The 26,945-nt window shown below is 42.9% G+C and overlaps 1 protein-coding gene across 8 annotated transcripts in view; it reads right to left on the bottom strand.

Moving 5' to 3' along the window:
- The window catches only part of VPS13B (vacuolar protein sorting 13 homolog B), a 1,237,203-nt gene that overhangs the window by 882,638 nt on the left and 327,620 nt on the right, over positions 1-26,945 (bottom strand). For 5 of the 8 annotated variants that reach the window (XM_033933145.1, XM_033933146.1, XM_033933148.1 and 2 more), the window contains one exon: positions 3,595-3,732. In XM_033933145.1, coding sequence (XP_033789036.1) covers positions 3,595-3,732 — 138 coding nt within the window. The remainder of the gene's footprint in view (positions 1-3,594; positions 3,733-26,945) is intronic. The other 3 variants (XM_033933154.1, XM_033933150.1, XM_033933147.1) reach the window with 1 other exon arrangement.

Consider the following 26,945-nt stretch of genomic DNA (forward strand, 5'->3'; position numbering starts at 1 on the left):
CTGCCCCCCTCTTTATTTCTGCCTTTCTTTCTCTCTCTCCTCCTCTGCCTGTCTTTCTTTCTCTCTCCACCTGCCCCCCCCAGCCATCACGCCAATTTCTCCACTTCCCGATTCTTTCCCTACCCCCTAAGCCACCACGCCGATCTCTCCCTGCTGGTTCCCCGAGCCAGGCCAGGCACATACAAGCGCCGGACTCACAAGACTTCACCTCTGACGTCAACTCTAACGTCGGAGAGGAAGTTTCAGGCCAGCCAGGCAGCGATTGGCTGGCCCAGAACTTCTTCTTCAACGTCAGAATTGACGTTGGAGGTGAAGTCTTGTGAGTCCAGCGCTTGCACGCGCCTGGCCTGGCTTGGGAAGGCAGGAAGAAAAAGAATAGAAAAGCAACGCAATCGACTCACATTGCCTTTGCGATCTACTGGTCGATCACGATCGATCATTTGGGCACCCCTGCTGTTATGGTATCCTGTCCTAACCTGAGGAAAGGGATTTAGTCCCCAAAAAACTGCGTTATTTTCATTTCCTATTTATAAACTTTAATCAATACAGTTACAATACTACTTGATTCTACGTAAAGCAGCAAAACAGTTTTTTTCTACCTTTTGTCGTTTATGCTTTAATCATCTTCTCTTCGTTCTCTTCTTTCTATTCAGCGTTTATCATCACTCCCTTCCATGCAACATCTGTCATCTCTTTGTCCCTTCCACCCAGCCTCTGCTCTCTCTCTCTACCCCTTCCATCTACTGTCCACCCTCTCTCTGCCCCTTGCATCCACTGTCCACCCTCTCTGTCCTTTCCATCCAGTGTTCGCCCTCTCTCTGTTCCATATGGCATCTTCCCTCTTTCTATGTCCCTTCAATAAACTGTATATCCTGTGCCCTTTCTCTCCTTTGTACATGATTCATTTCAGCTTCACCCCCTCCCCTATGCTCTGGCATCTCTCTCTTCTCCTTTCCTTCCTTCCTTCCCACTTCACCCCATGGTCTGGCATGTCTATCTCCTTCCCTTCTCTCCTCCCATGCCCTAGCATCTCCATCCTCCCCCTTCCCCCATATGCGCTGACATCTCTCCCTCCTCCATGGTCTGGTAGCTCCTTTCCTTTCCCTCCCTCCCATGGTCTTGGCATCTCTTGCCTCTCCTCTCCCTTTCCTGGTCTTCCTTCTCCCCTCGCTCTCCCCAATTGGGTGCAGCAGCAGCTTTTCTCTCCCCCCAATTGAGTGCACCAGCTTTTCTCTTTCCCCTCCCCCCAAAAAATTGGGTGCAGCAGCAGCAACATTTCTTTTCCCTTCCCCCTCCCCCCCAAAAATGGGTGCAGCAGCAGGACATTTCCCTTGCCCCACCCCCATTCGGTGCAGCAGCATCATTTCTCTTCCCCCTCCCCTCCCCCATTCGGTGCAGCAGCATTTCTCTTCCTATCCCTCCTAGCTCACACACCTGTCAGCAGACTCGCTAGGCAAGTTGTAAGCTTCCCTCCATCGCTGACCTATCTTCCATAGATCAGCGACGGAGGGAAGCTTACAACTTACTGCTTTTACTTGCTTCGGGCCTTCCTTGTTGCCGGGTCCTGCCTACTTTCTGTTTCCGTGAAGGCAGGACCCAGCAGCGAGGAAGGCCCGAAGCAAGTAAAACCGTTAACCTCAGTTTGATAGGATAAGGCTTTAGAAACTTGGTAAACCCTACAAGTGGTTCGCTGCGAGGCGCGCTGGGACAAGGCAGGGAGGACGGGGGTTTTCGTTACATAAGTTGCACAGGCTGACAGGCACAGACAAGCCACACCGGTAGCAACTTCCCAATACCTCAAACATGCATCCCAGCAGGATGACCATGGCAATGCATGACACCATATCGGCATGATTTTGAATCACGAACTCGTGGCTGAAGACCAGGGGGCTCTTATTTTGCTTCCGCAGCCCCATGCTGGTTGGTCAAGAGGCCCACCGCCTGCCCTGCACCGCAGCACAACAACGAGCGCTAAGAGGGGCCAAGCATGCAGACACTAACCCCCCCCTCTTTCCAGAGGCAAACCGAAAACCAACTGTCCTAACAGCCTACCCCACCTCCTCCTGTTCCTCCTCATCCCTCCTTAGGCACAACTCACCACGCACATAAGCTTGCTTTCCTCCCTCCCTTCCTTCAACTCACTGCCCTATCTCCCACCTTAGCCTGCAGCGAATTGAACCCATGCTCCAGGGTTTTTAAAAATTTTGACAGTCGGGCGCTCACCTAAATTAGCCATGCAGAGCGCCTGGCTAAAACCCGCTAGGGAGAACACTGGTTCTATTTTATGAGCTGTATAATGAATGTTATAAGTTGAAAGAATTTTGTAGTGTGTTTGTGTTGTGTTATTGAGTAATTGTATTGTTTTATTTTATGAGTGTAATGTTGTAACCCACAGAGATTTTGGATATGCCGGATATAAATGTGTAAATAAATAAAAAAAGCAGATTTACAAGGTTCAGTAAAAACAAATCCTTTAATTATAATCACTCAGTTTCAGAGATGGAAAAAAATAGACTCAAAAGCACTCAATCTCAATCATATAGGAAAAACATGATTGACAATGGACTCAACATGGGCCATGTTAACAATCAATCTGCATTCAATGATAACAAAATATACAAAATGCACTTAGCAGTGATATCTTGCGTGAACTAGCAATTGGACGCTATCAGGAGTGGAACCAAAATAATCAGCACGTTATTAGTATTCAGCTTCTATAACAGTTACTGTGGTGGCCTGCTAGCATACACTAATTCATGTCTTAATTGCCTAACATAGAAACGATGAGATGTAGGCATGGCCTTTTTTTGCAGTTAGCTTATAGTAGCTTAACACAACAGATAATACAGATCACTTAATGCCACCTCAATAAATGACATTAAGTGCATCTGTGTTAGCTACAAGGTACTTAACACATAGTAATTTTTTCTATATGGGAATGCCTCCAAAATTTACTGCTTAGACTTTGCAATTACAGCACACTAATTTTTGCAACTAATGCAAAGTGACAGTAAGTACAAGGGTCCTAAAGATTTGCATTAAACTGGCAAATATTGTATACTAAATAGTTCAAAACAAGACTGCACATGCTATTTGCCATTTTAATAAGTGAAATTGTGTTTATGAAGCCACTTGCAGCACTGTTCATTAGTGCTCTAATTTGTTATAAGTAAGTCTGAACAGGACCCTTGAGACATTTGCCACAAATACAATTAAAGTGAAAAACTCTAGTTAAACAGAACTAATTATTTTCATAATGTATAACCAGGGTTATAGTATTTACAATACTACTTGCAGAATGATGAATATTAATGAATATTAATAAAATAAAAGCTAGAGTTTGAACAATTGCTTATGTAACCCATTTTAAAATCTCTCTCGACTGCCCATTTTCAAAATCCTGAGGATTTTGACTATAATCAGCTTGTCATATAGTCTGTGTATCCTTTTGGCACAATTAAAATAAATACAACAAACATACTCCAAGTCATAGGAACAATGAATAAATTATTGTCTCAGACTCTTTTCTTGTAAAAAGTACAGCCAGTTCTCCTATATAGGCAATAAAGTTTTACATGGTCCAGCTGTACATACCTGGAGCTTTGGCACAAATTTTTATTGATCCCATGGTCCCAGAAGCACTTTTGACCAATGATGTGCTGCAGTACTTTAGCTCAATGTTCTGGATTGAACCCTCAAGAGTTGGCAAGAGTTTCTTAGAGGTCACACCTACTAAAAGAAAATTACAAATGTGCTAGCTGCTGAATTTAAATAATTTTCATACTCATTCATCACTACTGCAAAACATCATTAAAATTTACAGTCATATTTTTTTTTAGTACTCTTTCATATTTCTATCTTTAAAGTAATGCAGATTGTATAGCCACAGATCTGTGAAAGAAATACATTGATGTGTATGTGTACATGTTATATGTGATCTTATATCCTGCCAAATCCTCAAAAGTAGAGTTTGAGGAGGGTTACATTAACATTTTGTACATATGGAAGACATCATATGGTCTAACTTTAAAATGCAATAAGTTTTTATAAGCTTGTCAAATCCTTTACATGATTTCACAGGTAGATTTCTCATATGAATTACTGCAAATGTCATGTTTTATCTTTCAGTCAAGTGATTGATTGATTTATAAATAATACAACCGATTAAAACAATTTTATATGATATAAACAATAAGAGACATAGGGGGAATTCAAGAAAGGACACTAAGTGTGTTAGCACACACTAGTTTCAAAAGACATTCATTATATTCCTATGGGCATCTTTAGTAGTTAGCATTCACCAGCACAGTACCATTTCTTGAATTTCCCCTTCAATCTTCAATTAATATACAGTGCACACATAAAACACAGCTGTATATTTATACATTTGAAACCTTACAGATAGAACAGCAACATTTTACCAGAAGCAGCGAGAACCTTTCATGGCTAACAATTGAAATACTCTTGTGTTGAAGGAATTCTCAACACTTTAAAAATCAATAAACACGCTTGAAACTGCACTCATTTTAAAACAGACAACCAAGTATCCATTACACGTGATCTTGATCTCTAATCCCACAACTAGTAAGCAACCTAACAGCTGAATTTTGCATTATTTGCAATGTATGCAGATAACAACAATTATTTCCTTAGAGTTATCAGGTCCACGCAATGCTGTACATTGGACATGCAAGAGCTGGTCTCTGCTCAGCTTACAATCAATCTAATTATGACAGACACACAGGACAAAAGGGGGAGTTATAACATAGTGCTCATGTAGGGAATTAGAGGAAGGAACCCAAATATATTTTATTACCATAGTCAAAATGACTTATAGAACTCAATGAAAATCCACTAACAATAAAATGTTGGGGTTTTTTTGGGGGTTTTTTTACATATCAGAAGTCTTAAATTGCAACAGTGATTATTTTTTTTATTTGCGTTTTTTTTTTCCATTAACAAATGCTCATCCAGCTGTACTCCTAGGTTATTACACTACAAGGAAAAAAAGGTAACTCCATTTGTTTTAACAATAAAGAATCAGTAATATATACAAAGGCCTTCATTTTTCTTTAAATTTAATTTTAAACTTACAGGCCACTAACCACTAATTAATCTCATCCACAGTTTTTGATTGGGATAGTCCTCTAATGGAACAAGCAATTCAATGGGGTCAGCATAAAAAATAAAATCTTCACAGTAGAGCTGCTAAGACAATGTTCTTCAATGCAAAGTCCGTGAGTTAATAGTGATCCCCAGAAATCTTTAAGGTGACTTCTACTGATCCCCTAGGCACTCCCTGATCTCCCTGGATATGCCTCTGACCACCCAAGGCCTCAATCATCTCTAAAGGGATCTATTTACTCAAGCATAATATTTGCAGCTACCATGAAGTAGTTATCAAAATAATTGAACTGTGAAGCTTCTGCATTAACTGCCTATGAATGTTCAAGAGAGATACAGATATTCCTGTTCTTGTATAAATCAGACATGCCCCATATCTACTTAATGGCTCAGTGAAGAGTCATAGTGTGGATCATATAGAAAGATCACATTTAGAGTAAAATTTCAGATAAGACTCATAAGCCTGAAAGTGGCAAAATTCTCATTTTCTGAGGGTAAATATATTATGTTACTTTCCAGTTTTTACCGAGCTAAACATGAACAATGTCATGGACTTTGTGAAGGCTATATAACCATTTAGCACCCAGATCAACTGGCAACTGCAGTTGCTATACAGCAACAAGAAGAAATGGAATCAAGGGAAATATTTGTCACTAATCTCTGATTAGCTGCCATTATTCCTAACAAATAATACTACAAAGCATATTTAAACTCTGCTACCTGCATAGAGGTGCTGAAAATCCAGGAATGCATAGCTGGCTGACAGTCCTGAATAGTTATCTGGGTAACCGCACTAATATTGTCAATAACTTTGCCCCCAAATTCTGCTGTCACTACCTGGATAGTGCTGAGGCAGACTGGATTTTCTGCAGCATTATCTTGATAACGTTGCTGAACATTCAATCATGGCCCCAGTAAGCATGACACATCATTTTACCCACTAATCACTAAATTATATAAAAGGCACCCAAATTTGGGGATGGTCCTCAGATGTGTGCACAATTAAATTAGTTAATGAGCCATTAACACTCATTAAGATGTTGCTAATGTCAAATATTGGATTAAGATGTTGCTAATTTGAAGCTGTATGCACAATTGCCTATGCACAATTCTATAATGAGCCGTGCCTAAATACTCATGCATGCAGCCCAAAAGGGGATATGGTCATGGGAGGAGCATGAGGACAGGTCATTGGGCATTCCCAAGAGTTACACACAGTGTTACTGAATTGGGAGGGGGGGATGCATGGCAGGATTTCACCTGGCTTCAGTAGCATGATCCTGAAGCCTAATTTTGGAACTTGGCACTAAGAGCTATTCTATAAGGGGTCTTTTTGCAAAATATACTAAACTTTGTAATAGGGTAAACACTTTGGAAGGTGTGGATAATATGAGGCAGGTTCTAGTGAAGCTTAAAGAATGGTCTAGTAATTGGCAACTAAGATTTAATGCTAAAAATGCAGGATCATGCACTTGGGCTGCAAAAATCCAAGAGAATGGTATAATATAAGGGGCAAAGTACTTCCGGATACAAAAGAAGAGCAGGACTTGCGGGTGACTGTGTCTGATTAACTTAAGGTGGCAAAACAGGTAGAAAAGGCCACTGTCAAAGACAAAAGGATGGTCGGATACATAAGGAGAGGAATGGCCAGTAGGAAAAAGGAGATGATAGTTCCTTTGTATAAGTCTCTGGTGAGGCCTCATTTGAAATACTGTGTGCAATTCTGGAGACCGCACTTTCAAAAAGACATAAATACGATGGTATCTGTCCAGGGGACTGCTACGTGGTTAGTGGTCATTGTCATAAAGTGTATGGGGACAAACTTATATACCTTAATATGTATACTCTGGAAGAAAGGTGGGAGAGAGGAGATAAGCTAGAGACGTTTAAATATCTCCACGGCATTAATGTACAGGAGGTGTGTTTTCAAATTAAGGAAAACTCTGAAAAGAGAGGGCATAGAATGAAGTTAAGAGGCAATAGGCTCAGGAGAAATATAAGGAATTCCTCTTTTACAGAGAGGGTGGTAGATGTGTGAAATAGTCTCCTGGTAGAGGTGATGGAGACAAAGACCGTGTCTGAATTCAAGAAAGGGGATAGGCACGTGGGATCTCTTAGGGAGAGGAGAAAGTGGATCCTACAGATGGGCCATTTGGCTTTCATCTGCTGTCATGTTTCTATCCCAGAGTACTCTTTATAGAATACCACTGAATGCCAATTTTTTCTGGTGCCACTTACTGAATCTAGCCCTAAATGTTAAAAAAAAAAAGTTATCTTTCAATAAAAGTGTTGCCAGTAGAATAAGAGGAGGGCGGAGTGGGGGAAAGATTAAGAAGCACTTAACTAGGCAGTGCCACTGCATTAGGATGGCTATGGGATATGGCTGTGAATACTAATCATGCCCACGTAACTTTGACCCGATATCCAATGCCAACACCCAGGCATAGCTTGGCACTGAATATCTGGGTCTAACGTAGACTGCAGTCAGGATTTACAAAACATGCTCATCACTTCCCAAAGATATCCACTAAAGACTTTGCTGCATTGGAGCAATTTATATCTTCCGATGAAGTGGATAGGGTCATTCGGTGTAGTCATCTGGGGAAGACACCAGGACCTGATGGCCTAAGAGGAGAATTTTATAAACTACTTGTGGGGGAGGTTGCTCCACTGTTGGCAGAGGTCTTCAATTTAGGGGTGGCGAAGGGTTTCTTACCTAGACACCTAAATCTGGTCCAAATCATTGTGCTTCCAAAATCAGGAAAGGATCCAAACCTACCTGAATCATATAGACCAATATCTTTGCTAATTTTTGAGATCAAACTAATGGCAAAGATTTTGGCGAATTGTTTAGCGAGAGTCCTTCCTTCTTTAGTATCTGAACAGCAAGTGGAATTCGTCAGGGAGTGCCCAGTGGCTAAGAAACATCTGCAAAATCTTATTGGCCTTAGAAAGAGCATGAGAGGAAGGTACTCCTGCCTTGCTTATCAGTTTTGATGCTGAAAAGGCCTTCAACCAGGTGAAGTAGGGGTACTTGTTTGCAGTGCTGTGAGCATAAGTGGTAGGTCCCTTTTTTTTCAGTGCCAAACATTATACTGTGACCCAAGGGCACAACTCTTGGTGAATGGGGAGCTTTCATCACCCTTTGAGATCTGCCATGGTATTAGGCAGGGATGCCCACTGTCACCACTTTTATTCGTGCTATCATTGAATTCCCTGATCCAAGAGATACAATCTAATGTTGAGATCAGTGGCTTAATGTTGGGAGCTACTCATTTCAAAATAGCAGTGTTCACAGATGATCTCTTGGTGTATTTGTCTAATCCACATAGGTCTCTGCCAATTATACTGGAAAGTTTGAGGGCGTATGAGACATTTCTGGTTTTGCTTTAAATATGGGGAAGTCAGAGGCGCTAGCTTCCTCTGAACTGGGGGGGAGGGAGCAACATTTCTGTTGAAATGGGCAGACACCTCATTTCGGTACCTGGGAGTTATGAGGTCAATGGATGTCACTCGACTTTATCGTTTAAATGCGGACAAATTTCTCTCAGAAATCAGGTCCCTTCTATCAAAGTGCCAGGGCCTACCACTGTCCTTGCTGGGGTGCGTACATCTCTTTTGTATGGTTCTGTTCCCCAAATGGCTATGTTCTCCAAACTCTTCCCTTCTATCTGCTGAAAAAAGATATCAGAACCTTAAACTATAAGATATTGCAGTTTTGTTGGGAAGGGAAAAAACCCTAAATTGTGATAGCATTACTTTATGGGACCATGGGCTCGGAGAGGATAAGGTAAGCCAGACATCCATTCCTATAACCAAGCTTGTCATTTACACCATATCAGGAATTGGGTGTTGGGTACTGCCTTATATACTGATTTTGCTCTGGAAAGAGATTACTTTTATCCTACTTACTTAATATACCTTTTATATGCCCCTGTAACCGAGCTATCATGGCAGAGTAGGAACAGTGTGTTGTTTCGACCACTTTGAGTAGTGTGGAGGCAGATACTCCCTCATTGGGATCAGGATCCACATACTAGTGTGTTGTTGCCTCTGGTTAGAAATTTGTCTTTTTCACCATGAATGGCACCCTTTATCTTTAGTAAATGGAGAGCTGGAGGAGTATTTCAGTTAGTTCACATTTTGCAGGAGGAGCGGGATCTCCTCCCTTGTGAATATCTGCTGCAGAAAGGGGTCCCATCCCTTGGGGTGCATTATGCTTACTGACAAGTAGGGCATTATGTGAGGTCTCTTCCAGCGAGCTCTCTGTCACGAGAATTCAGCAGAAAGTTTTGTGACTTCCTAGAGGCAGAACTGGAGACCACAATATTGGTGTCCTATTTTCATAGGAGCTTGCTTGACTTACAACCGCCTAACAATTGCTCATCTATTTTGACGTAATGACAGAGGGACTTAACAGGAAGGAGCCTAAGGAAGGCCCTGATTGGCTCAGATGCCTCAGGCCTCGTCCCTTGGGATCACCCATATTCAGTGTGCTCATTTGACGGGACACAACTGTCAGGGCGCAATTGTCATGCGCATATTTGACGGGTCACCAATGGGGTGGGAAGCAAAAACAACTTATTCTCACAGAAGTAAAGATTTTATAAAAGTTTGGATTCTGTATTTGAATATCTTGGCTCCGAGAAGCCGTAGTCAAGTCTTGAATAGACTGCAATTGTGTTCATACCTAACCTGGGGACATTCTTCATTGATAAATAATTTGTGTTGAGATGGGGGGAATAATCTGGAGGGGTAAGGGAATGTTTGTAACATGTGGGTACTCAAAGCACAGTCCCCATGGACTGAGAAATATTTTGGAAAAGTATTGATTTTGCTAGGTTTGTATAAGTTGCTTTTGCTTTCAATGTGCTCATCATCACTGTCTGAATATTAACCAGTCTATTTTTATATCATCTTCCCTATTTACTAACCTAGTCACTGCAGCAAAACAGACTGTGACTCCCTCCAGAAAATGATTATTGAAGATACAGTAACTGGTCCATCTCCCTATGGACTATAAATGGTATGTCTGCAACATTCTTTACCCCCATTGGCCCAGAGCTTAGAAATTGGCAGATACATGAATTGACACTGGGTTGGCTATCACTATTTTAATACAATGATTCATGTACTTTATCAAATTACTTAAAAAGGATTTTATTAAAAATGTATTTAGTCCTTACAGCTATTTAGAATTTTTTTAGCTGTCAGCCTTTAATTACAATTAAACAAATAAAACAGAACTCTTACTGAAGCACAGGACACAGCACTACATACCAAAAAGGATATTAAACTTTAATCTTCAGCTCATTAAAATGTTTTAACATATATCCTTGGCCTTTAAGTCAAAATTCTGAAAAGTTTTGTTCATACAAATGAATCACTTCATCAAAAGTTTTATGTTTCTTTAAAATCTCAAATAAAAGGCACCTGTTCAAAAAAGAGTAACAGAGTTTTATATTCATCACACTCAGAACAGCGTATATAACCTATTCCACCTTCCTCCCTGGTGGAATATATTTCAGCTTATATTGTACAGCATATTACCAACATGTATGAAGATTCTCTGATCAGCAGTTTGGCATTCAGACAGCAACCTGCATGAGTGAACTTCTATTCTAAATATTTATATGAGTCAATAAAGCTAATTCAAACCATCCCTTCTGAGATCATTTCAATTTCACAGAAAAAGTATTACATATGTGGAGATAAGTACAAGAGAGAAAAAAAGGGAATATAATCAATTACTTGCCATTTTCCTCTAAATATAGCATTTTAATAGAATCATAACTACTAGGTATTAGACAGGAGATAAGATTTTAAATAAATAACTCAAAATTTTTAATGGCAATTAATTGAGATTGACAGCACTAATGATTAACTGTGTCCCAAATTTTTCACTGAATTGCTTGCAATTAAAATTTTTGCGCAAATAACAGCTATATCATATATGACCTCTAGCTTATGCAGCCAGAGAAGCTCTGAGCAAGATTAAAATGGTCCTCAAAGGGATATCAACTGCTACTATAGATAAAGTTCAGTAAACCCTTTCTCCTTCCCTTTAAAGGTTCACCATCAGTCATTTTTATTACAATTAATTTGGCACTTATATTACGCTTTAGACAAGGAACCTCGGCATTTTAATATAACCACCTTTAACTGAAGTGTAATAAAACTGAAGTAGAATTATAAGTAAACCATTAATCTTTATACACTCCCCTCCACACATAAAAAAGTATTCTTAAACATTTGAACAGAATATTGATATGATTAAACATCTAGTTATCTATTCTTTAAAAATATATAAAATAAGAATGCCAAACTAGGAAAGAGCAGTTAAAAAGCATCAGGTGATTAAAACTAGTTGACAATTGCTTGGAATGCATTTTTATACAATCAAAAGAAAACAGTGGGCTTTGGGGGTTGATAGCTGACCAATCTTCCTAAACAGCCTCTGAGCACAAAGAAGCCATTGAAAAAGAGCATGGACTGAATTTTCTGGCACTCACTGGATCAATGAAGGTATTGATTTGGACCTTCAGCATATATGTTTCTTGATCTTGGGATTTTCTGACAGATATTCAAGCTACTGAAGCATAACTCTCAAATTTTTCCCACAGGTAGGCACAGAGGTTTTCCTGATGTTGATATGAAGGTTGAATGCAACATTCTGGAACAGATTTCACTCTCAGACAGACTGTAATCCTCTCCAAGATTGCATCTTAGGGCTCCTTTTTCCAAAGATGCGCTAGCATTTTTAGCACATGCATCGAATTAGCAAAAACTACCAAGTGCTCAAGAGGAGGCAGTAGCAGTTAGCGCGCACGGCATTTTAGCTTGCTCCAAAGCAGCGAAACTGGACAGACAAATCACCACTCTGTTATCTTCGACTACAGACTACAAAGCCTTCAGGAGAGACATTAAAACCATACTCTTCAAAAAACACAATAAACCTATCAAGCACAACCAATCCCAACCCAATATCCAACACTCTATTTACCCTTAGATCTCTCTAATACTCTTATCTACCAAACGTTATCTAAAACCCATAATTTCACCCTATTCTTATCTCCTAAAGACCTCCACTTCCCTTTGGTAACTCTTTACCCAATATATATTACCTTAAAAATTCTGTGTCATCGCTTATTCTATTCCTTCAAATTTTGAATGTAATTTTGTTTTAGTTTGGATGTAATCCGCCTTGAACCGCAAGGTAATGGCGGAATAGAAATCACTAATGTAATTATTACGCGCGTTAAGGCCCTAACGCACCTTTGTAAAAGAGCCCTTAGTCTTTTTCAGGCTATAATCAAATGAAGTGTAATGTCTGAGTCATAGGCAGAATATGGACCCTCTTTGGCCTTCTGTCTAAGAATAGTAAGTAACCTGTAACACATGGGAGAGGGAAATGTTTTATTGTCCTATCACTCAATCTACCTAAAAACACAAACTTATGGGCTCTAAACAAACTAAAAAAAATTAAAACTCCTCTTGAAACAAAGCAACAAAAAGCAAAGCATACTAGCAGCATGCAATTACCACAGATAATACCTTGTTTCCCCGAAAATAAGACAGTGTCATATTAATTTTGGGCCCAAAAAACGCACTAGGTCTTATTTTCGGGATTAGTCTTATTTTTTCGTGTACAATGATCATTTCTCCCCCTTCCTCTCCTCCACCCCAATTCTTCCTCTTTGCTTTCTCTCCCCCACATGTGCAACATCTTCCCTCCCCTCTCACCCATCCCTTTTGCCTTCCCTCTGCATCTTTCCATCCCTACCTCCCATCACCCTGTACATTAGAACCCTTGCACTATGCACAGCATCTTTCTATTCCTCCCTCCCATCCCTCGTGCAGAACCATTGCCCTGCTTCTTTCCCTCCCTTCCTTGCAGAACCCTTGAGTAGCACCCCCCAACCCCCACACCAGAACCCCCACTGAGCATCCCATCCTTCCATCTCTCCCCTCCCATCCGAACCCCACCGACCGTGAGACCTACATACCTCGCTTCACAAAGCAGCGTCGGCAGCACTCTAAGCAGGCAGTTTCATGGCCTTCTTCCACCAGGGCCTTCCATGCGCCATGTTATTGATGACATCATCAGTGATGCGGAAAAGGGAATGCCCCAGCGGGAGAAGGCCGCGAAGCAGCCTGTTTGGAGTGCTGCCTACGCTGCTCTATGGAGGGAAATAGTAGGTCTCGCGGTCGGAGGGTCAGCAGGGTTCAGACAGGCGAGACGGAAGAGTCAGTGGGGGTTCAGCTGTGTGGCGGGGGAAGTGCTGCAGCTGGCGAATCCAAGGACTAGGGCTTATTTTTGGGGTAGGGCTTATATTAAGACCTACTCCGAAAACCATGCTAGGGCTTTTTTTTCAGGAAAACACAGTAGAGTACTTGTGTCCTTGACCAGTACCTACCAGAGATACTACTACTAGTAGTAGTCATTTCTATAGTGCTACTAGACATATTCAGCGCTGTACATCAAAACACAGAAGAGATAGTTCCTAATCAAAAGAGCTTATAATCTTGTCAAACAGAAAAACCAGACAAGAAGGTGCATCAATACACAGTGCTTAGGTGGGGGAATTACAGAGGGAATGATAAGACAGGTATTGGTGCTTAAAAGGTAGGTTGGAGTTTGGAATTGAAAGCATATCGAGCCAGGCAGTTTAATCCAGGCATACGGTGCAGCAAGGTAGAAGGGACGGAGTTGGCTGTAGAGAAGGGTACAGATAAGAGACTTATCTGATGAGCAGAGTACCTGGGGAAGAGTGTGGGGAAAGATGAGCAAATAGAGATACTGAGGAGCTGCAGAGCGAATACACTTGTAGATCAGTACAGTTTGAACTTTATGCAAAAACAGATAGGGAGCCAATGAAGTGACCTGAGGAGAGGAGTAATGTAGGCACAGCGACACTGATGGAATATGAGGCGTGCAGCAGAGTTCTGAACAGATTGATGGGGAGAAATGGTTTAGTGGAAGGCCAGCGAGAAGCAGGTTGCAGTAGTCTAGGCGAAAGGTGATGAGGGTATGGATGAGGGTCTTGGCAATGTGCTCAGAAAGAAAGCTCCCCAGGATCTACAAGGTTCACCCCTCATCCCTGGTAGCCAAAGATGGAGAGACAGAAATATGAGATGCTTCTTATGTAATTGCGTAGCTGGAACGCCATCCATTTGGGAGGAAGTATTTTTGCAGCATATGACTAGACAGTTTGGGAATAGTTGATCTGTACTCATAGTGCCTCATTTAGATTCAAATTAAATGTTTGCCAATGCATTCTTGCCTTTGCACTGGGTATCTGAGTTCCTGAAAGATGGAAAGGAGAAACCAAGAGGGAGGGAGGCATTTTAGGACCAATGATTGGAATATTCAGTTCTTTTTTAAGAAATGTTTACATATCGATGTCAAATCTTAGTTTTATTTATCTATGGAAAAGAAAGTAATATAATTGCAGGTAAACAACAAAAATTTTCCTTGATTTAATCATGAAACAAAAGATATCCACAAAAATATGCATTTCTAACTAAGGAATAAATTAGGACACACCCCTCACATCCTCCCACTTAAAGTGGCTCAAATCATACACAGGTGTATCATATCAGGTGCACATGATTAGAACATCGTTACTCAGCATTTTGAAGGAGGTTTGCCCTACTTAAACCTTAGACATTTAGTTTGGTGTGCCCATGACTGCTGCGGTGAGAGTGAACACCACATGGTGAGATCAAAAGAGCTGTCTGAGGCCTTCAGAAAGAAGATTGTAGCAGTTTATAAGTCTGGTAAAGGATTTAAAACGATCTCAAAAGAATTTGACATTAGCCATTCCACGGTCCGGAAAATAATGTTCAAGTGGAGGACTTTCCAAACAACTGCCAACATGACCAGGACTGGCCGTCCAAGCAAGTTGACCCCAAAGCAGACCGCAAGATGCTAAAAGAAGTCTCCAAAAACCTTAAAATGTCATCACGAGACACACAACATGCTCTTGTTACTATTGATGTAAAAGTGCATGCCTCTACAATCAGAAAGAGACTGCTTGTATGCTTGTAACTTGCATGGTGTGTAAGGAAGAAACCTTTGCTCTCTGAGAAACATCAAGGCCAAACTGAAGTTTGCCAGAGAGAACGTAGTCAAACACCAGGGCTTCTGGAATAGTGTTCTATGGATAGATGAGTCTAAAATTGAATTATTTGAACACCAGTAAAGAGCACATGTTAGGAGTACACCAAATATAGCATTCCAGGAAAAGAACCTTATACAAACTATGAAGCATGGAGGTGGTCGCCGTACATGAAAAAGGACATAGTACTACTCGAAAGAGTCTAGAGAAGAGCAACAAAAATAGTTAAAGAACTGGAGGAGTTGCCATACAATGAGAAGCTAGAGAAACTGGGCCTCTTCTCCCTTGAAAAGAGGAGACTGAGACAGGACATGATCGAAACATTCAAGATATTGAAGGGAATTGACTTAATAGAGAAAGAGAGATTGTTCACCCTCTCCAAGGTGAAGAGAACGAGAGGGCACTCTCTAAAGATAAAAGGAGATAGATTCTATACAAATGTAGCATATGAACATAAGAATATAAAAATTGCCGCTGCTGGGTCAGACTAGTGGTCCATCCTGCACAACAGTCCACTCATACGGCGGCCCCTAGGTCAAGACCAGTGCTCCAAATGAGTTCAGTCTCACCAGTTTAGCATTAACTTGTCCAACTTTGTCTTAAAACCCTGGAGGGTGTTTTCCCCTATAACAGACTCCGGAAGAGTGTTCCAGTTTTCTACCACTCTCTGGGTGAAGAAGAATTTCCTTACATTTGTACAGAATCTATCCCCTTTCAACTTTAAAGAGAGTGTCCTCTCGTTCTCCCTACCTCCCTCCCTCCCTACCAGTCTGTCTTTCTCTACTAAGTCTATTCCTTTCAGTATTTTGAATGTTTCGATCATGTCCCCTCGCAGTCTCCTCTTTTCAAAGGAGAAGAGGCCCAGCTTCTCCAATCTCTCACTGTAAGGCAACTCCTCCATTCCCTTAACCATTTTAGTCGCTCTTCTCTGGACCCTTTCGAGTAGTACCATGGCCTTCTTCATGTATGGCAACCAGTGCTGGATGCAGTACTCCAGGTGAGAGCACACCATGGCCCAGTAAAGCGGCATGATAACCTTCTCCGACCAGTTCGTGGTCCCCTTCTTGATCATTCCTAGCATTCTGTTTGCCCTTTTCATTGCTGCAGCACATTGTGCAGATGGCTTCATTGACTTGTCGATCAGAACTCCCAAGTCCCTTTCCTGGGAGGTCTCTCCAAATACCGCCCCAGACATCCTGTATTCGTGCATGAGATTTTTGTTATCAACATGCATCATTTTACACTTATCCACGTTGAACCTCATTTGCCCATTTTTCGAGCTTGATTACATCACGTTGCAGATCTTCACAATCCCCCTGTGTCTTCACTACTCTGAATAACTTCATATCGTCCACAAATTTAATCACCTCATTTGTCAAACCAATGTCCAGATCATTTATAAAGATGTTGAAGAGCACGGGTCCAAGCACCAAGCCCTGCGGCACCCCGCTGGTGACGCTCTTCCAGTCTGAGAATTATCTATTTACCCCCCACTCTCTGTTTCCTATGCTCCAGCCAGTTTTTAATCCACTCGAGTATTTCACCCTCAATTCCATGGTATGCAATTTTCCGAAGTAGTCGTTCATGTGGAACTTTGTTGAACGCCTTCTGAAAATCCAGATATACAATGTCGACTGGGTCGCCCTTGTCTATCCACCTGTTTACTCCCTCAAAGAAGTGCAGCAAGTTCGTCAGGCAAGATCTGCCTTTACTGAAACCATGCTGGCTGGTCCTCATCAGGTCATGTCCGTTAAGGTGATCATTGATGTGGTCCTTTATCAGCGCCTCTACCATCTTTCCCGGTACCAAGGTCAGACTCACCGGTCTGTAGTTTCCCGGATCTCCCCTTGAACCTTTTTTGAAGAACAACGTAACATTCACTAACTTCCTGTCTTCCAGAATCTTTCCCGTTTTGATCGACAGATTGTTTATTAGCTGAAGCAGTTCAGCTATAGTCCCTTTCAGTTTCTTGATGACCCTCGGATGGATGCCATCCGGTCCCGGGGATTTATTGCTCTTAAGCCTATCAATCTGCTTGCATACCTCTTCTAGACTGATCGTCAACCCTGTCAGTTTCCCGTCTTCATTTCCAGCATATAGCCTAATGGGTTCCGGTATGCTGTGTATATCCTCTTCAATAAATACAGATGAAAAAAAATGTGTTCAGTTTGTCGGCAATTTCTTTGTCCTCCTTTAGCACTCCTTTTATTCCACAGTTATCCAAGCCCCACCCCCCACCACCACTTCCTTCGCGAGTCGTTTTTCCTTAATATATCAAAAGAACAGCTTGAAGATTTTAGCCTCCTTGGCTATTTTTTCCTCGTAGTCTCTTTTGGCCCCTTCTACCGCCTTATGGTACCTGTGTTGATGTTGTTTGTGCTTATTCCAGTTTTCATCTGTTTTTGACCTTTTCCATTCCTTAAACAAAGTTTTCTTGTCTCTGATCGCTTCCTTCACCTCTACAGTAAGCCATGCCGGTTCTTTGTTCTATTTCCTGTTGATACGCGGTATATATAGATTTTGCACCTCGGTGATTGTGTCCTTAAAAAGGGACCAAGTTTGCTCTAGCGTCTTTACAGTGCTTATCCTTTTCTTAATCTTCTTCCTCACCATGACTCTCATCGCCATGGCTGTTGTTTTGGACCAATGTTTCTCACCTGCATCCAGGTCGAAGTGGATTATATTATAATCGCCGCTTCTTAGCGTCCCTTCTACTTCTATACCTTGTGCCGGTCCTCACAGTCCATTTAGAATTAAGTTCAGAATTGCATTTCCTCTTGTATTTTCCTTGACGTTCCAGGAAGCAATCGCCTACAGTATCCAGGAACTTGGTCTCCCTAGCGCAGCTGGAGATGTCTAGGTTCCAGTCTATCCCCGGATAGTTAGTCACCCATGATAACTGCGTTGCCTCCCTTGCAGTTGCGTTTAATCTGTTCTTTACCCAGAGAGTGGTAGAAATCTGGAACGCTCTTCCAGAGACTGTTATATGTGAAAGCACCCTCCAGGGATTCAAGAAAGGGTTAGGTAAATTCCTGCTGAACCAGAACGTATGCAGGTAAGGCTATACTCAAATAGGACACTGGTTTTTTACCTAAGGGCCGCCGCGTGGCAGACTGCTGGGCACGATGGACCACTGGTCTTACCCAGCAGCGGCAATTCTTATGGAAGTGTCATGATTTGGGGACGATTTGCTGAAGCAGGATCTGGCCAGCTCACCATCATAGAATCTACCATGAATTCTACCGTGTATCAGAGGGTGCTTGAAGAATATGCGAGACCATCTGTAAGAAAATTAAAGTTGAAGTGGAACTGGACTCTGCAACACATCAATGACCCAAAACATATCAGAAAATCCAGCAAGGACTGGCTGAACACTAAGAAATGGAGAGTCCTGGAATGCCGAATCAAATCCCTGATCTTAATCCCTATGAGACCCTGCCACTTCTCCTGTGTGACACTGCTGCACAGACTCAATAAACCTCATGAAAACCCGGCACTTCCCCTCCTGGCAGCAGCAGTGAGAAAGAGGTTTCCTCAGGAAGGGGGGAGGGGACAAAAGTAGGAAACCAGGAAGTGACTCAGGGAAACTTAAAGGCTGAGCCAGACCCAGGAAGAGAGGTGTGCTAGAGGGAACCTAGGAGCTGGAGAAGCTGCTTGGAAGGGCTCGGCACCGACAGAGTCTGTAGGAGGTAAGACACTACTGTATTTAAAAACCTGCCTTTGTTCTAGTGCCTGCTAAGACCTGTGGCATAATGTTGCCTAACTGTTCCCTGCACATGGAATAAAGACTGTTTTGGGCGTGGCACATCCTATGGAGAAAGGGACTTGTGTTTGAGAAAGACTGGGGAAAAGCCTAGCTGTTTTATTTGAAGAACACAAACTTCTAGGAGCCTGTGAGGAAACAGGCTCTGCACTACTGTTGAATAAAAGTTTTCTTTCTTAAATGCCCAGAGTATGGTCTGTCTGTCTGTCTGTCCGGCTAAGCAACCCTTCTCCTGAGCAAGCTGCCCACTCTATCACAATCCCATTGAGATGCTGTGGGGTGATTTGAAATGGGTTGTACATGAAAGAAACCCCTCAAACATCTCGCAGCTGAAAGAATTCTGCATTTAGGAATGGGCCAAACTTTCCTCAGACCAATGTCAGAGATTGGTAGATGGCTACAAGAAGTGTCTCACTGCAATTATTTCAGCCAAAGTCGGTAAACACCAGCTATTAGGGTGTCCTAATTTATTCCTCAGTTAGAACACACATTTTTGTGGATATCTTTTGTTTCATGAGCAAATCAAGGAACATTTTTGTTGTTTACCTGCAATTACATCACTTTCCTTTCCATAGATAAATAAAAATAAGATTTGACATCGATATGTGAACATTTCTTAAGAAAGAACTCAATATTTCATGGGATGTCCTAATTTTTTCACATGACTGTAATTGTGTACATTATTTATCACTATTTAGTGTGGTGTAATTATTCAATATAAACTTTTTCTGAGTTACCAATAATTTGTAGAGTAGGAATCTCAATATACAGTCTATAACAGTAAGGAGGAAGAGTACATTAATGTACTTCTCAAACCTTCTAAGAAGTAAGGTTCAAAAGAGGTAGAGGAGGAGCCTATAGCTCAAAGCTCCAGGAAACCTACAATAACAGAGGTTTGCTTGTTCCCTTTCAGTTTTTATATACTGTATATATTTAGAACTGCACAGACAAGGACCAAAGTAAAGCAGGAACGGGTTGTTGTGAAGGCGAATGTTAACCCAAAGCTTGTTGAGACTGGCAAAATGACTTTATGTTGTGCAGGAGTTAAAATATGGAACTCCTTTGTAGGCCAAATATGAAATTGTAGTGAAAAGGGCATGTTTAGAAAATTATTCAATTTCTAACCGTTCTCCCAGGAGAGCTCAGAACGGTTTACATTAGTTTATTCAGGTACTCAAGCATTTTTCCCTGTCTGTCCCGGCGGGCTCACAATCTATCTAATGTACCTGGGGCAATGGGGGGATTAAGTGACTTGCCCAGGGTAACAAGGTGCAGCGTGGGTTTGAACCCACAACCTCAGGGTGCTGAGGCTGTAGCTTTAACCACTGCGCCTTTTTTAGCCAATAATTTTCCTCTCTGCACAGTTGATGAATTATTCATGATTCTCATTATATAAGCTATGGTAAGGTATTAGTTTGTAGATATGATTTTTGATGATTGTGTGTCTGTTTTATCATGTTTTTACAAAATTATGAATGTAAATTATGTAAACCATTTAGTTTTAAACGGTATAGAATTTTTTTAAATAAATAAAATAAATTTGGAATTGCTCAGTTTTACTTGTCTTGGATTCCACTTCTTATATATTGTATTTGGCAGAGTTCTGCCTTTTGGTTCTCTTCCAGTTCTTGAAAACAGTACCCTTGTTTCCGCTGATTTCAACAGCTGTATGTACATCATACAACCTACTAATTTTAGTTAAAATAATTTAGAGGACAGATGTTCATAGACAGCATGCCATAACACCAACCCACTGATATCGGGAGTGAGTAGAAAGCAAAACACCTGTGGGAGCCTTTTACTAAATTCAGCACATGCTACTGGACATTAGTATACAGTATACTAAATGCCACGTGTGTCAAAGGTATAAAATAGAAAACAAAAGATTTGGAAACCAACAATGTTCAAAACCTTCTTTTTATTTCTTCAGAAAAAGCTAAAAACACGATCCACATTTGTGTATCACAGACCCAACACCTTCCTCAGGAGTCCAATGAACGTAAATGTATTAAAATAGCATAGCATTGCTAACCTTACTCACTGGTTTGGTCGCCTGCTTCCACTTACAATCTCCCACTGGACCTCTGAGGAAGGTGTTTCACTGAAACACAGCCCGTGTTGGGTCCATGATATACAATTGTGGATAGTGTTTATTTCTGAAGAAATAAAAAGAAGGTTTTGAATATTGTTGGTTTCCACATCTTTTGTTTTGCCATTTTTACTGTGGAAACTTGGGTCATTTTCTTTGTTTTGTTGTTCTCATAGGTATAAAAAAGGTCACACAGCAAGCAGGTGTTTACCCACAGAAAAAGCATCTTTCACAATTGCCAGGGACAGGTAGGGTAGCAGATCTATGAAAACTCTGCAAGACTTTCCTTGTCAAAACCCATTTCCAGGCCCAATATTAGCAAATATCCATGGGCCTGCATGCTAAGCAGGAGGTCAGAAAATAATCATCTTAGTAACCAATTTACTAAAAAGTGTGGTAAGAATTTGTAATTACTCATAAACTTTCTGCTCATTAACAGTTAACTTGCAGAACATATTTTCATGTTAACTTGAAATCACACACATTCTGCATTAGCTTCCTTATGTAGGGTTACCAGATGTCTAGATTTTCCTAGACATGTGCTCTTTTTGAAGGCTCCATTTGGCATCCAGGTGGCTTTTTAATTTTTCGTCATTTGGCCGGGTGTCGCAACGGTAAGAAGAAATATACGTGGGGCCGCTCTGCTGATGCGCACATTGTGACTGTCGGCTATGCCAGTCCTCTATCCCAGAATTGACATCAAACTGGCAAAGCCAAAAGTGTGTACCTCAGCAGAGAGGTCCCGAGTCGGAAGCAGCAGAATTTTTTATCTGCAGGTTTAGAATAGGGTCATTTAACAAATAGGGGGAGGGGGTAACCCTTTTGATTTTTAATTCCACGATAATTATTCCTATTTAATTGCAAATGTTTCAGATGCTAGCCACAGTATTTCCGATTGCTTGAGGTGGTAGGAAGAATAAGTATAATCTAGATTTTCAAAGGAAAGACAAATGGGGATGTGCTTTCCCATGATATCTTCCTCTACCTCCCCTCCCCCCCCCTCCCCACCCCTCTGGATCTGTGATTGGCTGTACTCACTGGCTCATCTGGATTACTGGCTCTGGTCTGTGTATGGCCAAACTTCTACAATTTAAGATTTGTGATGCCCCTGAATTCATGAATCAGAGTCTTACAAATGGAATTAAGAGTAAATACTTTTTTGTTTCAGATTCATAAATGATTCTTTGAGGTATATTTGTAAGTCAACACTGAACATAATTGATATACCTAACTAGCTTCTGGGGGTGGTGTCATGCTTTCTCTTTTTCACTTTACAAATATGGTAGCCCTATGTTTATGCAAGAGTTAATTAGTGGTAACTGCAAAGGTTAACTGTTATTGAATATTTATGGTGCAAGGTTACGTTTGAATATTTTTACCAGTGAACATTTGTCTCCCAGCCTTTTGGCTGCTGAGATTAATGTGGTGTTTCAGTTGCATTTCTTAAACTTTGACATCAAAAGGGTAATTCTGTAAGAGGAGTGCCTAGATTTAGTTGTTAGGAAAAAGAAAGTGAGACGTACATTTTTCCGAAACAAACACTTAGGACAGCCTACAGCTGGTATAAATGCACACACCTAGACTATACAAGACTGCATAACACTTCATAATCTACATGCACAATTATTTATTTATTTAAAAGACTTATAGTCCGCCTAAAAACTAGGCAGTTTATAACCATACATAAAATATTAAATATACATAGTTACATTAAAAAAGCAAACAAAACATAAAGCACAGTTACTTACCATAACAGGTGTTATCCAGGGACAGCAGGCAGATATTCTTAACACATGGGTGACGTCACAGACGGAGCCCCGGTACGGACCTTTTTAACTAGAAAGTTCTAGTTGGCCGCACCGCGCATGCGCGAGTGCCTTCCCGCCCGACGGAGGAGAGCGTGGTCCCCAGTTAAGATAAGCCAGCTAAGAAGCCAACCCGGGGAGGAGGGTGGGACGTAAGAATATCTGCCTGCTGTCCCTGGATAACACCTGTTACGGTAAGTAACTGTGCTTTATCCCTGGACAAGCAGGCAGCATATTCTTAACGCATGGGTGACCTCCAAGCTAACAGAGAGGGAGGAGGGATGGTTGGCCATTAGGAAAATAAATTTTGTAACAGATTGGCCGAAGTGTCCATCCCGTCTGGAGAAGGCATCCAGACAGTAGTGAGTAGTGAACGTGTGAACTGAGGACCAAGTGGCCGCCTTGCAGATTTCCTCGATGGGCGTGGAACGGAGGAAAGCCACAGAAGCAGCCATAGCTCTGACCCTGTGGGCCGTGACAGCACCTTCCAGTGAGAGACCGGCCTGAGCATAACAGAACGCAATACAGGCAGCAAGCCAATTGGAAAGCGTCCATTTAGAGACAGGACGACCTAGACGGTTAGGATCGAAGGTCAGAAAGAGCTGAGGGGACGAGCGGTGAGCCCTGGTACGGTCAAGGTAGTATGCAAGGGCACGCTTACAATCCAGAGTGTGCAACGCCTGTTCCCCAGGATGAGAATGGGGTTTAGGGAAAAAGACAGCAACACAATGGACTGGTTGAGGTGAAAAGCCGAGACAACCTTGGGAAGGAATTTAGGATGGGTACGCAGAACCACCTTGTCATGGTGAAAAACAGTGAACGGTGGATCGGCAACCAGTGCATGCAGCTCACTAACCCTCCTGGCAGAGGTGATGGCAATGAGGAAAAGCACCTTCCATGTTAGAAGTTTGAGCGAAGTTGTGGCAAGAGGCTCAAAAGGGGGTTTCATGAGGGCTGATAAAACCACATTCAGGTCCCAGACGACAGGAGGAGGCTTCAGAGGTGGTTTGACATTGAAGAGACCTCTCATGAACCGGGAAACCAGTGGGTGGGCCGTGAGAGGTTTTCCGAGGATAGGCTCATGAAACGCAGTGATGGCACTGAGGTGGACTCTGATTGAGGTAGACTTGAGGCCAGCGTCGGACAGAGAGAGCAAATAGTCCAGTACAGTTTCCACCGCTAATTAGGTGGGATCGTGATGACGCAGTAGACACCAAGAGGAGAACCTGGTCCACTTCTTATGGTAACATTGGAGGGTGGCCGGTTTCCTGGAGGCATCCAAAATGCGACGGACAGGCTGAGACAGATTCTCTGGAGAGGTCAGCCCGAGAGAAACCAAGCTGTCAGATGGAGCGAAGACAGATTGGGATGCAGTAGAGACTGACGTTGCTGCGTAAGTAGAGTAGGAAACACAGGAAGAGGAATGGGCTCCCTGGAGCTGAGCTGAAGCAGGAGGGAGAACCAGTGTTGGCGAGGCCACCGAGGAGCGATGAGAATCATGGTGGCCCTGTCCCTGCGAAGTTTGGATAACGTCCGCAACATCAGAGGTAGTGGAGGAAAGGCATAGAGGAACTGATCCGTCCAGTCGAGCAGGAATGCATCTGGGGTCAGACGATGAGGAGAGAAGAGTCTGGAACAGAACTGGGGTAGCTGATGGTTGTGAGGCGCTGCAAAGAGGTCCACCTGCGGCGTGCCCCAGCGAGCAAAGATGGAGTGGAGTGTTGAAGGGTCCAGAGTCCACTCGTGAGGTTGAAGGATGCAGCTGAGATTGTCGGCCAGGGAGTTCTGTTCGCCCTGGATATAGACAGCCTTGAGGAAGAGACTGTGGGCCGTGGCCCAGGTCCAGATGCGGATGGCCTCCCAACAGAGGAGGAGAGATCCGGTGCCGCCTTGCTTGTTTATGTAGTACATGGCGACTTGGTTGTCTGTGCACAGGAGAAGAACCTGAGGGCAGAGAAGGTGCTGGAAGGCCTTGAGAGCATAGAACATGGCTCTGAGTTCCAGGAAATTGATGTGATGTTGACGCTCCTGAGGGGTCCAGAGTCCCTGGGTGTGTAGATCTCCCAGGTGAGCTCCCCACGCATAGGGGGAGGCATCCGTGGTTATGATCATGGAGTGAGGGGGTAGATGAAAGAGTAGACCCCTGGAAAGATTTGAGGAGTTGAACCACCATTGAAGAGATTGCTGAAGAGACGATGTCACAGAGATGGGATGAGAAAGAAGATCCGTGGTCTGTGACCATTGGTTGGCAAGAGTCCATTGAGGTGTCCTGAGGTGGAGTCACGCCAGAGGAAGCACATGGACCGTCGAGGCCATGTGGCCCAGAAGGACCATCATCTGTCGGGCAGGAATGGAGTGATGAAGGAGCACCTGACGACAGAGGTGGAGCAGGGTCCGTTGACGGTCGGAGGGAAGAAACGCCCTCATTAGTGTGGTGTCGAGAACTGCTCCAATGAACTGAAGTCGCTGTGTGGGAAGCAGATGCGACTTGGGGTAGTTGATCTCGAACCCCAGGAGATGGAGGAAAGAGATGGTGTGACGAGTGGCTTGTAGCACCAGTGGAGACTTAGGTGCTTTCACCAACCAATCGTCCAAGTAGGGGAACACCTGGAGGTTGTGAGACCTGAGGAAGGCCGCCACCACAATAAGGCACTTGGTGAACACCCTGGGCGATGAAGCGAGGCCAAAAGGTAGCACTTTGTACTGATAGTGACGGTGCTGTATCTGAAACCGTAGGTAGCGACGTGAAGTCGGATTGATTGGGATGTGAGTGTAGGCCTCTTTGAGGTCCAGGGAACATAGCCAGTCGGGTTGAGAGAGAAGAGGGTAAAGCGTGGCAAGGGAGAGCATTCTAAACTTTTCCTTGACCAGACACTTGTTGAGGTCCCTGAGATCGAGGATGGGACGAAGGTCTCCTGTCTTCTTGGGAACCAGGAAGTAGCGGGAGTAGAATCTCTGACCCCTTTGGTCCGGAAGCACCTCTTCGATGGCATTGAGAAGAAGAAGGGATTGGACCTCCCTCAGGAGGAGGGGGGTTTGGGAGGAGTGAGAAGCAGACTCTAAGGGAGGATTGTCTGGTGGAAGAGTCTGGAAGTTGAGAGAGTAGCCGTGGCGAATGATGTTGAGGATCCATTGGTCTGATGTGATGACCTCCCAACGGCTGAGGAAGATTTGGAGGCGACCTCCGATAGGCTGAGGAAGAGGCAATGATGAGGGGAGACTGGCTATGCCCTGGAGGAAAAAGTCAAAAGGGCTGAGATGGTTTTGACGGAGGGAGAGGCTTGGCAGGTTGGTGAGACTGTGAGCGAACCTGAGATTGATGCTGTTGACGAGGTCGGCGAGGCTGCTGTTGAGGCGGGTTGAGAGGTCTGGCCGAGAACCTGCGCTGGTATGAAAACTGCTGTCTGTAGGTGCGAGCAGGTGGAGTCTTCTTTTTAGGTTTAATCAGAGTGTCCCACCTGGTCTCATGTGCTGAGAGTTTCTGGGTTGTTGAGTCCAGGGACTCTCCGAAGAGTTCATCACCCAGACAAGGTGCGTTAGCCAGGCAGTCCTGGTGGTTAATGTCCAGGTCAGAGACTCTCAGCCATGCCAAACGTCGCATGGCCACCGCCATGGCAGATGCGCGAGAGGTCAGCTCAAATGAGTCGTAGATGGAGCGAACCATGAATTTCCTGAGTTGGAGGAGGCTGGAAATATGTTGCTGGAAAAGAGGGACCTTACGTTCAGGAAGGTATTTCTGTAAGGAGGAGAGCCGTTGCACCAGATGCTTCATGTAGAAGGACAAGTGGAAGGTGTAGTTGTTGGCTCTATTGGCTAACATGGCATTTTGGAAAAGGCGCTTACCAAATTTATCCATGGTTTTTCCCTCTCTGCCAGGAGGGGTGGAGGCATATACACTGGAACCCTGAGATTTTTTCAAAGTAGATTCCACCAGGAGGGACTCGTGGGGCAATTGAGGTTTATCAAACCCTGGGATTGGAATAACCCAGTACAAGCTATCCAATTTACGAGGGGCTCCAGGAACCGTGAAGGGAGCTTCCCAG

Source organism: Geotrypetes seraphini, chromosome 2 (assembly GCF_902459505.1).
Source record: "Geotrypetes seraphini chromosome 2, aGeoSer1.1, whole genome shotgun sequence".
In the NCBI taxonomy this organism is placed as follows: Eukaryota; Metazoa; Chordata; class Amphibia; order Gymnophiona; family Dermophiidae; genus Geotrypetes; species Geotrypetes seraphini.